Genomic DNA, 15178 nt, shown 5'->3' on the forward strand with positions numbered 1-15178 from the left:
CACAGCGAGAGGTTAGGGTGCGGTCGGTGCTGCCTGGGAGTGTGGGTGAAACTCTCTCACACAGCGAGTGGTTAGGGTGCGGTAGGTGCTGCTTGGGAGTGTGGGTGAAACTCTCTCACACAGCGAATGGTTAGGGTGCGGTAGGTGCTGCTTGGGAGTGTGGGTGACACTCACACAGCGAGTGGTTAGGGTGCGGTCGGTGCTGCTTGGGAGTGTGGGTGAAACTCTCTCACACAGCGAGTGGTTAGGGTGCGGTAGGTGCTGCTTGGGAGTGTGGGTGAAACTCTCACACAGTGAGTGGTTAGGGTGCGGTAGGTGCTGCTTGGGAGTGTGGGTGAAACTCTCACAGCGAGTGGTTAGGGTGCGGTAGGTGCTGCCTGGGAGTGTGGGTGAAACTCTCACAGCGAGTGGTTGGGGTGCGGTAGATGCTGCTTGGGAGTGTGGGTGAAACTCTCTCACACAGCGAATGGTTAGGGTGCGGTAGGTGCTGCTTGGGAGTGTGGGTGACACTCACACAGCGAGTGGTTAGGGTGCGGTCGGTGTTGCTTGGGAGTGTGGGTGAAACTCTCTCACACAGCGAATGGTTAGGGTGCGGTAGGTGCTGCTTGGGAGTGTGGGTGACACTCACACAGCGAGTGGTTAGGGTGCAGTCGGTGCTGCTTGGGAGTGTGGGTGAAACTCTCACAGCGAGTGGTTGGGGTGTGGTAGATGCTGCTTGGGAGTGTGGGTGAAACTCTCTCACACAGCGAGTGGTTAGGGTGCGGTAGGTGCTGCTTGGGAGTGTGGGTGAAACTCTCACACAGCGAGTGGTTAGGGTGCAGTAGGTGCTGCCTGGGAGTGTGGGTGACACTCTCTCACACAGCGAGTGGTTAGGGTGCGGTAGGTGCTGCTTGGGAGTGTGGGTGACACTCTCTCACACAGCGAGTGGTTAGGGTGCGGTAGGTGCTGCTTGGGAGTGTGGGTGACACTCTCTCACACAGCGAGTGGTTAGGGTGCGGTAGGTGCTGCCTGGGAGTGTGGGTGAAACTCTCACAGTGAGTGGTTAGGGTGCGGTAGGTGCTGCTTGGGAGTGTGGGTGACACTCTCTCACACAGCGAGTGGTTAGGGTGCGGTAGGTGCTGCTTGGGAGTGTGGGTGAAACTCTCACAGTGAGTGGTTAGGGTGCGGTAGGTGCTGCCTGGGAGTGTGGGTGACACTCACACAGTGAGTGGTTAGGGTGCGGTCGGTGCTGCTTGGGAGTGTGGGTGAAACTCTCACAGTGAGTGGTTAGGGTGTGGTAGGTGCTGCTTGGGAGTGTGGGGTTGGCTGGTTTAATTGAGGGGGTTCGAGAGAGAACTGGATTGTTATCCGAAAGGGAAGAATGTGAGGGGATTATGGCTGGGAGAGGGCGGGGGAACGAGGTGAGTGGCTGGTGTAGAAGCCAGCATCACGCAAAGGGCAGAACGGCTTCCTCCCACGTTTAAACGTCGACACACTGGTGTGGTCAGGCAGGAAACTGCCAAAATTGCACACAGCAAGATCCCAAGGATAGCAACATGCAATCTCGCCATTTCCTTTCTTGGAGTCACCGTGGTGAAGGGGGTAAATACCGGGGCTGGGGCCCGGGCACTGAACCCGTGGTTCGGGACAGCAGCCGGCTTGATGGGGAGAAGTCTCTCGTGTGGCACTTCCTCCAGAAGCTTCCTCTTTTGACCTCACCTTGACCTGCTGCAGCTTGCTGCGGATCTCCATGAAACCCATGTGCAGGCGACCCCGGAAGTGATCGGCCAATCGCTTGTCCTTCTCCTGGAGGCCCAGGTACGCTCCGCACACGTCACAAACTCGCAGCTTCTGCTGCTGCAGGCTGCATGTCGGAATGTTGTTGCGATATTCTTGCTGCCAGTCACAGACAGAGAGACGCGGTGAGAGACAGTGAGAGCAACTCAAATACCCTCCCTCCAACTCCCCAGACACGCAGGTGGCCGGGATCGATCTGTGCCAAGAGTGGCAGAAATGTCAAGTGGAGGCAGTGGGATTTGGGATTGAAACAGGGAAATGGGGAGAGAGCGGGAGAGTGGGATTAGTTTGGGATTGAAACAGGGAAATGGGGAGAGAGTGGGGCAGTGGGATTAGTTTGGGGATTGATACAGGGCTATGGGGAGAGAGCGGGGCAGTGGGATTAGTTTGGGATTTAAAAAGGGCTATGGGGAGAGAGTGGGAGAGTGGGATTAGTTTGGGGATTGATACAGGGCTATGGGGAGAGAGCGGGGCAGTGGGATTAGTTTGGGGATTGATACAGGGCTATGGGGAGAGAGCGGGGCAGTGGGATTAGTTTGAGGATTGATACAGGGCTATGGGGAGAGAGTGGGGCAGTGGGATCAGTTTGGGATTGATACAGGGCTATGGGGAGAGAGTGGGGCAGTGGGATCAGTTTGGGATTGATACAGGGCTATGGGGAGAGAGCGGGGCAGTGGGATTAGTCTGGAATTGATACAGGGCTAAGGGGAGAGAGTGGAACTGTGGGATTAGTCTGGGGATTGATACAGGGCTATGGGGGGAGAGCGGGGCAGTGGGATTATTTTGGGGATTGATACAGGGCTATGGGGAGAGAGCGAGGCAGTGGGATTAGTTTGGGGATTGATACAGGGCTATGGGGAGAGAGCGGGGCAGTGGGATTAGTTTGGGATTGATACAGGGCTATGGGGAGAGAGCGGGGCAGTGGGATTAGTTTGGGATTGATACAGGTCTGGGGGGAGAGAGCGGGGCAGTGGGATTAGTTTGGGGATTGATACAGGGCTATGGGGAGAGAGCGGCGGCAGTGGGATTAGTTTGGGGATTGATACAGGGCTATGGGGAGAGAGCGGCGGCAGTGGGATTAGTTTGGGATTGATACAGGGCTATGGGGAGAGAGCGGGGCAGTGGGATTAGTTTGGGATTGATACAGGGCAGTGGGATTAGTTTGGGATTGATACAGGGCTATGGGGGGAGAGCGGGGCAGTGGGATTATTTTGGGGATTGATACAGGGCTATGGGGAGAGAGCGGCGGCAGTGGGATTAGTTTGGGATTGATACAGGGCTATGGGGAGAGAGCGGGGCAGTGGGATTAGTTTGGGATTGATACAGGGCTATGGGGAGAGAGCGGGGCAGTGGGATTAGTTTGGGATTGATACAGGGCTATGGGGGGAGAGCGGGGCAGTGGGATTATTTTGGGGATTGATACAGGGCGATGGGGAGAGAGCGAGGCAGTGGGATTAGTTTGGGGATTGATACAGGGCTATGGGGAGAGAGCGGGGCAGTGGGATTAGTTTGGGATTGATACAGGGCTATGGGGAGAGAGCGGGACAGTGGGATTAGTTTGGGATTGATACAGGGCTATGGGGGGAGAGCGGGGCAGTGGGATTATTTTGGGGATTGATACAGGGCTATGGGGAGAGAGCGAGGCAGTGGGATTAGTTTGGGGATTGATACAGGGCTATTGGGATAGAGCGGGTCAGTGGGATTAGTTTGGGGATTGATACAGGGCTATGGGGAGAGAGCGGGGCAGTGGGATTAGTTTGGGGACTGATACAGGGCTATGGGGAGAGAGCGGGACAGTGGGATTAGTTTGGGATTGATACAGGGCTATGGGGGGAGAGCGGGGCAGTGGGATTATTTTGGGGATTGATACAGGGCTATGGGGAGAGAGCGAGGCAGTGGGATTAGTTTGGGGATTGATACAGGGCTATTGGGAGAGAGCGGGACAGTGGGATTAGTTTGGGATTGATACAGGGCTATGGGGGGAGAGCGGGGCAGTGGGATTATTTTGGGGATTGATACAGGGCTATGGGGAGAGAGCGAGGCAGTGGGATTAGTTTGGGGATTGATACAGGGCTATTGGGAGAGAGCGGGGCAGTGGGATTAGTTTGGGATTGATACAGGGCTATGGGGAGAGAGCGGGGCAGTGGGATTAGTTTGGGATTGATACAGGTCTGGGGGGAGAGAGCGGGGCAGTGGGATTAGTTTGGGGATTGATCCAGGGCTTTGGGGAGAGAGCGGCGGCAGTGGGATTAGTTTGGGATTGATACAGGGCTATGGGGAGAGAGCGAGGCAGTGGGATTCGTTTGGGATTGATACAGGGCTATGGGGAGAGAGTGGGGCAGTGGGATTAGTTTGGGATTGATACAGGGCTATGGGGAGAGAGCGGGGCAGTGGGATTAGTTTGGGATTGATACAGGGCTATGGGGAGAGAGCGGGGCAGTGGGATTAGTTTGGGATTGGTACAGGGCTATGGGGAGAGAGCGGGGCAGTGGGATTAGTTTGGGGATTGATACAGGGCTATGGGGAGAGAGCGGGGCAGTGAGATTAGTTTGGGATTGATACAGGGCTATGGGGAGAGAGCGGGGCAGTGGGATTAGTTTGGGATTGATACAGGGCTATGGGGAGAGAGTGGGGCAGGGGGGTTAGTTTGGGATTGATACAGGGCTATGGGGAGAGAGTGGGGCAGTGGGATTAGTTTGGGGATTGATACAGGGCTATGGGGAGGGAGCGGGGCAGTGGGATTAGTTTGGGATTGATACAGGGCTATGGGGAGAGAGTGAGGCAGTGGGATTAGTTTGGGATTGATACAGGGCTATGGGGAGAGAGCGGGGCAGTGGGATTAGTTTGGGGATTGATACAGGGCTATGGGGCGAGAGCGGGGCAGTGAGATTAGTTTGGGATTGATACAGGGCTATGGGGAGAGAGCGGGGCAGTGGGATTAGTTTGGGATTGATACAGGGCTATGGGGAGAGAGTGGGGCAGTGGGATTAGTTTGGGGATTGATACAGAGCTATGGGGAGAGAGTGGGGCAGTGGGATTAGTTTGGGATTGATACAGGGCTATGGGGAGAGAGCGGGGCAGTAGGATTAGTTTGGGATTGATACAGGGCTATGGGGAGAGAGCGGGGCAGTGGGATTAGTTTGGGATTGATACAGGGCTATGGGGAGAGAGCGGGGCAGTGGGATTAGTTTGGGATTGATACAGGGCTATGGGGAGAGAGCGGGGCAGTGGGATTAGTTTGGGATTGATACAGGGCTATGGGGAGAGAGCGGGGCAGTGGGATTAGTTTGGGATTGATACAGGGCTATGGGGAGAGAGCGGGGCAGTGGGATTAGTTTGGGATTGATACAGGGCTATGGGGAGAGAGCGGGGCAGTGGGATTAGTTTGGGATTGATACAGGGCTATGGGGAGAGAGCGGGGCAGTAGGATTAGTTTGGGATTGATACAGGGCTATGGGGAGAGAGCGGGGCAGTGGGATTAGTTTGGGGATTGATACAGGGCTATGGGGAGAGAGCGGGGCAGTGGGATTAGTCTGGGGATTGATACAGGGCTATGGGGAGAGAGAGCGGGGCAGTGGGATTAGTTTGGGATTGATACAGGGCTATGGGGAGAGAGCGGGGCAGTGGGATTAGTTTGGGATTGATACAGGGCTATGGGGAGGGAGCGGGGCAGTGGGATTAGTTTGGGGATTGATGCAGGGCTATGGGGAGAGAGTGGGGCAGTGGGATTAGTTTGGGGACTGATACAGGGCTATGGGGAGAGAGCGGGGCAGTAGGATTAGTTTGGGGATTGATGCAGGGCTATGGGGAGAGAGTGGGGCAGTGGGATTAGTTTGGGGATTGATACAGGGCTCTGGGGAGAAAGCGGGGCAGTGGGATTCGTTTGGGGATTGAGACAGGGCTATGGGGAGAGAGTGGGAAGTGGGATTAGTTTGGGGATTGATACAAGGCTATGGGGAGAGCGGGGGCAGTGGGATTAGTTTAGGATTGATACAGGGCTATGGGGAGAGAGCGGGGCAGTGGGATTAGTTTGGGGATTGATACAGGGCTATGGGGGGAGAGCGGGGCAGTGGGATTAGTTTGCCAGTTGATACAGGGCTATGGGGAGAGAGCGGGGCAGTGGGATTAGTTTGGGGATTGATACAGGGCTATGGGGGGAGAGCGGGGCAGTGGGATTAGTTTGCCAGTTGATACAGGGCTATAGGGAGAGAGCGGGGCAGTGGGATTAGTTTGGGGATTGATGCAGGGCTATGGGGAGAGAGCGGGGCAGTGGGATTAGTTTGGGATTGATACAGGGCTATGGGGAGAGAGCGGGGCAGTGGGATTAGTTTGGGGATTGATGCAGGGCTATGGGGAGAGAGCGGGGCAGTGGGATTTTAGTTTGGGATTGATACAAGGCTATGGGGAGAGAGCGGGGCAGTGGGATTAGTTTGGGATTGATACAGGGCTATGGGGAGAGAGTGGGGCAGTGGGATTAGTTTCGGGATTGATGCAGGGCTATGGGGAGAGAGTGGGGCAGTGGGATTAGTTTGGGATTGATACAGGGCTATGGGGAGAGAGTGGGGCAGTGGGATTAGTTTGGGGATTGATGCAGGGCTATGGGGAGAGAGCGGGGCTGTGGGATTAGTTTGGGATTGATGCAGGGCTATGGGGAGAGAGCGGGGCAGTGGGATTAGTTTGGGGATTGATGCAGGGCTATGGGGAGAGAGCGGGGCTGTGGGATTAGTTTGGGATTGATGCAGGGCTATGGGGAGAGAGCGGGGCAGTGGGATTAGTAGCCGAGCGTTCCCAGGAAACCATGATGGGATATGTTTCCCCCTCTCCACCCATCGCTGGGACACCCCTTTACCTCGGATTCCTTCTTGAGCTGTGTCAGTCGGTCCACCTCCTCCAGCACTCGCTGCGACTGGTCAAGGATCCCGTTGGAGCCCAGCACCTCGGCGCGGGCGAGGAGTTTCCCAATGTCTTCATTGAGCATCTGCACCTTCTCCACCTGCGGGAAGCAGAGAGGGGAGGGTGTGAGATCAGGCTGCTGGATTGCTGCCCTGTCCTTTCCCCACTATTCCCCCTGCTGCCCTGTCCTTTCCCCACTATTCCCCCTGCTGCCCTGTCCTTTCCCCACTATTCCCCCTGCTGCCCTGTCCTTTCCCCACTATTCCCCCTGCTGCCCTGTCCTTTCCCCACTATTCCCCCTGCTGCCCTGTCCTTTCCCCACTATTCCCCCTGCTGCCCTGTCCTTTCCCCACTATTCCCCCTGCTGCCCTGTCCTTTCCCCACTATTCCCCCTGCTGCCCTGTCCTTTCCCCACTATTCCCCCTGCTGCCCTGTCCTTTCCCCACTATTCCCCCTGCTGCTCTGTCCTTTCCCCACTATTCCCCCTGCTGCCCTGTCCTTTCCCCACTATTCCCCCTGCTGCCCTGTCCTTTCCCCACTATTCCCCCTGCTGCTCTGTCCTTTCCCCACTATTCCCCCTGCTGCCCTGTCCTTTCCCCACTATTCCCCCTGCTGCCCTGTCCTTTCCCCACTATTCCCCCTGCTGCCCTGTCCTTTCCCCACTATTCCCCCTGCTGCCCTGTCCTTTCCCCACTATTCCCCCTGCTGCCCTGTCCTTTCCCCACTATTCCCGTTGTAAGTCCGGCCCGGGAGGTACCTTTGCGATAATCTCCGTGCTGAAGGATTTCTGTACCAGGACCAGCTTGTTCTTGTCCTGTTGTGCTTTGCGATCACAGTCGTCGAGAAACTGCTCCAACACGTCCATGGCCTGTGGGGAGAGTAAATGATATGACAGAGACAGAGGAATGGCTACAGTCAGAGCCCAGAGACAGAGGCATGGCTACAGTCAGAGCCCAGAGACAGAGGCATAACTACAGCCAGAGCCCAGGGACAGAGGCATGGCTACAGTCAGAGCCCAGAGACAGAGGCATGGCTACAGTCAGAGCCCAGAGACAGAGGCATAACTACAGTCAGAGCCCAGAGACAGAGGCATGGCTGCAGCCAGAGCCCTCGCTTCCCTCCCTCCCTCACTTTCCCTTCCCTCGCACTGTAACTCGCTGGACCACCCTTCCAATAGGGGCCAGATTTATCTGAGGAAAGATTTGGGGAGGCGATGGCCTCGTGGTATTATCACCAGACTACTAATCCAGAACCTCAGCTCATGTTCTGGGGACCCGGGTTCGAATCCCGCCACGGCAGATGATTTGAATTCAATAAAAAATATCTGGAATTAAGAATCAACTGATGACCATGAAACCATTGTCGGAAAAACCCATCTGGTTCACTGATGTCCTTTAGGGAAGGAAATCTGCCCTCCTGACCCGGTCTGGCCTACATGTGACTCCAGAGCCACAGCAATGTGGTTGACTCTCAACTGCCTTCGAGCAACTAGGGATGGGCAATAAATGCTGGACAGCCAGCGGCCCCCAGGTCCCACGAATCAATAAAAAAGATATCCCGGCATTGGAGGCAGTCCAGAGAAGGTTCATTCAGTTGATCCCGGGTACAAAGAACAAAGAACAATACAGCTCAGGAACAGGCCCTTCGGCCCTCCAAGCCTGTGCCGCTCCCTGGTCCAAACTAGACCATTCTTTTGTATCCCTCCATTCCCACTCCGTTCATGTGGCTATCTAGATAAGTCTTAAACGTTCCCAGTGTGTCCGCCTCCACCACCTTGCCTGGCAGCGCAATCCAGGCCCCCACCACCCTCTGTGTAAAATATGTCCGTCTGATATCCGTGTTAAACCTCCCCCCCCTTCACCTTGAACCTATGACCCCTCGTGAACGTCACCACCGACCCGGGGAAAATGCTTCCCACCGTTCACCCTATCTATGCCTTTCATAATTTTATACACCTCTATTAAGTCTCCCCTCATCCTCCGTCTTTCCAGTGAGAACAACCCCAGTTTACCCAATCTCTCCTCATAACTAAGCCCTTCCATACCAGGCAACATCCTGGTAAACCTCCTCTGCACTCTCTCTAACGCCTCCACGTCCTTCAGGTAGTGCGGCGACCAGAACTGGGCGCAGTATTCCAAATGCGGCCGAACCAACGTTCTATACATCTGCAACATCAGACCCCAACTTTTATACTCTATGCCCCGTCCTATAAAGGCAAGCATGCCATATGCCTTATTCACCACCTTCTCCACCTGTGACGTCACCTTCAAAGGTCTGTGGACTTGCACACCCAGGTCCCTCTGCGTATCTACACCATTTATGGTTCTGCCATTTATCGTATAACTCCCCCCTACGTTAGTTCTACCAAAATGCATCACTTCGCATTTATCTGGATTGAACTCCATCTGCCATTTCTTTGCCCAAATTTCCAGCCTATCTATATCCTTCTGTAGCCTCTGACAATGTTCCTCACTATCTGCAAGTCCAGCCATTTTCGTGTCGTCCGCAAACTTACTGATCACCCCAGTTACACCTTCTTCCAGATCGTTTATATAAATCACAAACAGCAGAGGTCCCAATACAGAGCCCTGCGGAACACCACTAGTCACAGGCCTCCAGCCGGAAAAAGACCCTTCCACTACCACCCTCTGTCTTCTGTGACCAAGCCAGTTCTCCACCCATCTAGCCACCTCCCCCTTTATCCCATGAGATCCAATCTTTTGCACCAATCTACCATGAGGGACTTTGTCAAACGCTTTACTAAAGTCCATATCGACGACATCCACGGCCCTTCCCTCGTCACCATTCTGGTCACTTCTTCAAAAAACTCCACCAGGTTAGTGAGGCATGACCTCCCTCTCACAAAACCATGCTGACTATCGTTAATGAGTTTATTCCTTTCTAAATGCGCATACATCCTATCTCTAAGAATCCTCTCCAACAACTTCCCGACCACGGACATCAAGCTCACCGGCCTATAATTTCCCGGGTTATCCTTCCTACCCTTCTTAAATAACGGGACCGCATTAGCTATCCTCCAATCCTCTGGGACCTCACCTGTGTCCAGTGACGAGACAAAGATTTGCGTCAGAGGCCCAGCGATTTCATCTCTCGTCTCCCTGAGCAGCCTTGGATAGATTCCATCAGGCCCTGGGGATTTGTCAGTCTTTACATTCCCTAAAAAACCTAACACTTCCTCCCTTGTAATGGAGATTTTCTCTAACGGTTCAACACTCCCCTCCAAGACACTCCCAGTCAACACATCCCTCTCCTTTGTGAATAATTGTAGGGAGGGATTTTCTTATGAGGAGAGGTTGGGTCTGTACTCATTGGAGTTCAGAAGAATGAGAGGCAACCTTATTGAGACATAGCAGATTCTCGAGGGGGGTTTGACAGGGTGGATACTGAGAGGCTGTTTCCCCTTGTGGGAGAGTCTGGGACCAGGGGGCAGAATCTCAGAGTAAGGGGGGGTCACCCATTGGAGACAGAGATGGGGAGGAATTTCTTCTCTGAGGGGAGTGATTCTGTGGAATTCTTTCCCACAGAGGGTTGGAGAGGCCAGGGGGTTAAGTATGTTCGAGGCTGAGATAGACAGATTGTTAATCAGTAAGGGAATCCAGGGGATAAGGCGGGAAAGCGGGAGTGGAGGATTATCACATCAGATCAGACATCATCTCATTGAATGGGGGGGGTAGACTCGATGGACCAAATGGCTTACTTCTGCTCCTATCTTAGAGCAGCCTTGCCCAAACACCCTCTGCCTGTCTCACCCCGTCCCCCATTCCTCAGCCCTCCCTCAGTGCCCAGCACCTCTCTGAACTTATCCATTTCGGCAGGAAAAGGAAATTATTATTTAGAGAGATTGCAGAGCTCTGCGGTGCAGAGGGATCTGGGCGTCCCGGTACATCAGTCACAAAAAGCCTGCAGGAAGCTGCAGCAAGTGGTGAGGAGGCAAACGGCCTTCATTGCGAAGGGGGATGGAGTGTAAAAGTTAGGAAGTCTCGCTACAACTGTCCGGGGCACTGGTGTTTCTGCAGCTGGAGTACTGCGCAGAGTTCCGGTCTCCTTACTGAGGGAGGGATAGACTCGGGTTGGAGGCAGTTGAGAGAAGGGTCACTGGGCCGATTCCTGGGGTGAAGGGGGTTTGTCTAACGGGGAAAGGTTTGAGCAGATTGGGGCCTGGAACCCATTGGGAGTTTAGAATGAGAGGGGGTCTTATTGAAACGGATCAGATCCTGAGGGTGGTGGCGGCAGGGGGAGGGAATCTAGAATGAGGGGGGGGCACATTTTGGAATAAGAGTTTCTCTCTCCCATTGAAGACGGAGGGAGGAGGAATTTCTACTCTCAGACGGGGATCAGTGTGTGGACTTCGCCCTCCCTCCCTCTCCCCGCAGTCCCTCCCTCCCTCTCCCCGCAGTCCCTCCCTCCCTCTCCCCGCAGTCCCTCCCTCCCTCTCCCCGCAGTCCCTCCCTCCCTCTCCCCGCAGTCCCTCCCTCCCTCTCCCCGCAGTCCCTCCCTCCCTCTCCCCGCAGTCCCTCCCTCCCTCTCCCCGCAGTCCCTCCCTCCCTCTCCCCGCAGTCCCTCCCTCCCTCTCCCCGCAGTCCCTCCCTCCCTCTCCCCGCAGTCCCTCCCTCCCTCTCCCCGCAGTCCCTCCCTCCCTCTCCCCGCAGTCCCTCCCTCCCTCTCTCCCTCTCTCTCCCCGCAGTCCCTCCCTCCCTCTCTCTCCCCGCAGTCCCTCCCTCCCTCTCCCCGCAGTCCCTCCCTCCCTCTCCCCGCAGTCCCTCCCTCCCTCTCCCCGCAGTCCTCCCTCCCTCTCCCCGCAGTCCCTCCCTCCCTCTCCCCGCAGTCCCTCCCTCCCTCTCCCCGCAGTCCCTCCCTCCCTCTCCCCGCAGTCCCTCCCTCCCTCTCCCCGCAGTCCCTCCCTCCCTCTCCCCGCAGTCCCTCCCTCCCTCTCCCCACAGTCCCTCCCTCCCTCCATCCCTCACCTCTTTCTCGAACAGATAGTCGCGGCTCTTGGCTGCGTTGAGATAGTCTGCCCGTAACGCCACGTCGTGCAGCTTCTTACAGGCTCCGATATCCATCTTCTACAGGAGAGACAGAGGGAGAGTCAACCTGGGGAGGCATCGCACCAACACTGCCCACCTGTTAACTGGAGCGCATGCCCTTCAAAGCCTGCTCACTGGAGGGTGCAGGGAGAGTGTGAGAGAGAGACCCACAGGGCAGAGGGAGGATTCATAGACAGGGAAAAGGGGGTCGCGGAAAGATTAGACAGGATCAAATGGGGTAGAGGCACACAAGGACAAAGGGAGAGAGAGAGAGAGAGACGGGGGGCAGGTGGGGGGTGTTGGCGGGGGTGGTGGCGGGGGGTGGCGGAGAGAGGGAGGCAGGCCAGAGAGGGTGGGGGGGAGGGAGAGTAAGGAGACGGGCCAAGGGGTTGATTGGGTGGGGGGTGGGGGGGGGGGGGGGACGGGCAGGGGGAGGGGACGGGCAGGGGGAGGGGACGGGCAGGGGGAGGGGACGGGCAGGGGGAGGGGACGGGCGGGGAGGGGGGGCATGGGCAGGGGGACGGGGGGGAGGGCAGGGGGACGGGGGGGAGGGCAGGGGGACGGGGGGGAGGGCAGGGGGACGGGGGGAGGGCAGGGGGACGGGGGGGAGGGCAGGGGGACGGGGGGGAGGGCAGGGGGACGGGGGGGAGGGCAGGGGGACGGGGGGGAGGGCAGGGGGACGGGGGGGGAGGGCAGGGGGACGGGGGGGGGAGGGCAGGGGGACGGGGGGGGAGGGCAGGGGGACGGGGGGGGAGGGCAGGGGGACGGGGGGGGAGGGCAGGGGGACGGGGGGGGAGGGCAGGGGGACGGGGGGGAGGGCAGGGGGACGGGGGGGAGGGCAGGGGGACGGGGGGGGAGGGCAGGGGGACGGGGGGGGAGGGCAGGGGGACGGGGGGGGAGGGCAGGGGGACGGGGGGGGAGGGCAGGGGGACGGGGGGGGAGGGCAGGGGGACGGGGGGGGAGGGCAGGGGGACGGGGGGGGAGGGCAGGGGGACGGGGGGGGAGGGCAGGGGGACGGGGGGGGAGGGCAGGGGGACGGGGGGGGAGGGCAGGGGAGGGGCAAGGCGGGCAGGGGGGGAACGGGCGGTGGGTGGACGGGGAGGGGAGGGGGGGGGAGAGGGGGAGGGGACGGGGAGGGGCGGGGAGGGGACGGGGAGGGGGGGGGGAGGGGGGGGGAGGGGGGGGAGGGGGGGGGAGGGGGGGGAGGGGACGGGGAGGGGGGGGGGACGGGGAGGGGGGGAACGGGGAGGGGGGGGGGACGGGGGGGGGGGGACGGGGAGGGGGGGGACGGGACGGGGGGGGGACGGGGAGGGGGGGTGACGGGGGGGGGGGGGGACGGGGAGGGGGGGGGAGGGACGGGAACAGGGAGGGGGGGGGAACGGGGAGGGGGGGGGGAACGGGGAGGGGGGGGGAACGGGGAGGGGGGGGAACGGGGAGGGGGGGGAACGGGGAGGGGGGGGAACGGGGAGGGGGGGGGGAGGGGGGGGGAACGGGGAGGGGGGGGAACGGGGAGGGGGGGGGAACGGGGAGGGGGGGGGAACGGGGAGGGGGGGGGAACGGAGGGGGGAAGGGGGGAGGGGGGGGGGGGAACGGGGAGGGGGGGGGGAACGGGGAGGGGGGGGGGAACGGGGAGGGGGGGGGAACGGGGGGGGGGGGGAACGGGGGGGGGAACGGGGAGGGGGGGGACACGGGGAGGGGGGGGACACGGGGAGGGGGGGGGGGACGGGGAGGGGGGGGACGGGGAGGGGGGGGGGACGGGGAGGGGGGGGGGACGGGGAGGGGGGGGGGACGGGGAGGGGGGGGGGGGACGGGGAGGGGGGGGGGACGGGGAGGGGGGGGGACGGGGAGGGGGGGGGGGACGGGGAGGGGGGGGGGACGGGGAGGGGGGGGGGGACGGGGAGGGGGGGGGGACGGGGAGGGGGGGGGGACGGGGAGGGGGGGGGGACGGGGAGGGGGGGGACGGTGGGGACGGGGGGGGACGGGGAGGGGGGGGGACGGGGAGGGGACGGGGGACGGGGAGGGGACGGGGGACGGGGAGGGGACGGGGGACGGGGAGGGGACGGGGGACGGGGAGGGGGGGGGACGGGGAGGGGACGGGGAGGGGGGGGGGACGGGGAGGGGGGGGGACGGGGAGGGGGGGGGACGGGGAGGGGGGGGGGACGGGGAGGGGGGGGGGGGACGGGGAGGGGGGGGGGGACGGGGAGGGGGGGGGGACGGGGAGGGGGGGGGGGGGGACGGGGAGGGGGGGGGGGACGGGGAGGGGGGGGGGGGGACGGGGAGGGGGGGGGGGGACGGGGAGGGGGGGGGGGCGGGGAGGGGGGGGGGGACGGGGAGGGGGGGGGGACGGGGAGGGGGGGGGACGGGGAGGGGGGGGGACGGGGAGGGGGGGGGGGACGGGGAGGGGGGGGGGGGACGGGGAGGGGGGGGGGACGGGGAGGGGGGGGGGGACGGGGAGGGGGGGGACGGGGAGGGGGGGTGACGGGCAGACAGTGAGAGAGACACAGAGAGAGAGACGGAGACAGAGAGGTGCATGTTGGGTTGGGGGAAGAAGTTCAGTCGGGAGGATGTGCTCTCTTTGGGGTTCCTGATCCGCGGGGGGAGACTCCTCTCATATTCCCCCCCTCAACCCATCATCAATCCCCCCTTGTCCATTTCCCCCCCCCCTCGTCCATCTCCCCCCACCTCACCCCTCATCTCCCCCATCCCTCAGGGTCCCTGATCCCAGGTGGGGTGCCCCCCCGCCCCCTGCCCCCGGGGTGAGGGTTCCGGGCTGTTGCGGGTTACGTACCGATCCAGCCAGGATATCGTGCGGACAGCAGCCCAGTAGATGCGCCTTGCAAACCTTCTCATCCGGAAACTTCACCTTCTGCCTGTTCACATCACCTGTGGGGGAGGGGGAGGGGGAGGGGGGGAGGGGAGGGTGAGGGGGGGGAGGGGAGGGTGAGGGGGGGAGGGGAGGGTGAGGGGGGGAGGGGAGGGTGAGGGGGGGAGGGGAGGGTGAGGGGGGGAGGGGAGGGTGAGGGGGGGAGGGGAGGGTGAGGGGGGGAGGGGAGGGTGAGGGGGGGAGGGGAGGGTGAGGGGGGGAGGGGAGGGTGAGGGGGGGAGGGGAGGGTGAGGGGGGGAGGGGAGGGTGAGGGGGGAGGGGAGGGTGAGGGGGGGAGGGGAGGGTGAGGGGGGGAGGGGAGGGTGAGGGGGGGAGGGGAGGGTGAGGGGGGAGGGGAGGGTGAGGGGGGAGGGGAGGGTGAGGGGGGGAGGGAGGGTGAGGGGGGGAGGGGAGGGTGAGGGGGGAGGGGAGGGTGAGGGGGGGAGGGGAGGGTGAGGGGGGGAGGGGAGGGTGAGGGGGGGAGGGGAGGGTGAGGGGGGGAGGGGAGGGTGAGGGGGGGAGGGGAGGGTGAGGGGGGGAGGGGAGGGTGAGGGGGGGAGGGGAGGGTGAGGGGGGGAGGGGAGGGTGAGGGGGGGAGGGG

At 60.9% G+C, this 15178-nt stretch overlaps 1 protein-coding gene across 1 annotated transcript; it reads right to left on the reverse strand.

Moving 5' to 3' along the window:
- Nucleotides 1-1371: 1371 nt before the first annotated feature.
- Nucleotides 1372-14654, reverse strand: LOC144491183 (putative RNA-binding protein Luc7-like 1). The gene is made up of 5 exons (XM_078208863.1): nucleotides 14503-14654; nucleotides 11655-11753; nucleotides 7427-7537; nucleotides 6626-6769; nucleotides 1372-1875 (listed from the first exon to the last, which is right to left on the reverse strand). The coding sequence occupies exons 2-5, from the start codon at nucleotides 11748-11750 to the stop codon at nucleotides 1372-1374; spliced, it is 855 nt and encodes a 284-aa protein (XP_078064989.1). The 5' UTR covers nucleotides 11751-11753; nucleotides 14503-14654.
- Between the last annotated feature and the right edge of the window lie 524 nt (nucleotides 14655-15178).

This window comes from Mustelus asterias, unplaced genomic scaffold (assembly GCF_964213995.1).
Source record: "Mustelus asterias unplaced genomic scaffold, sMusAst1.hap1.1 HAP1_SCAFFOLD_4664, whole genome shotgun sequence".
NCBI lineage: Eukaryota > Metazoa > Chordata > Chondrichthyes > Carcharhiniformes > Triakidae > Mustelus > Mustelus asterias.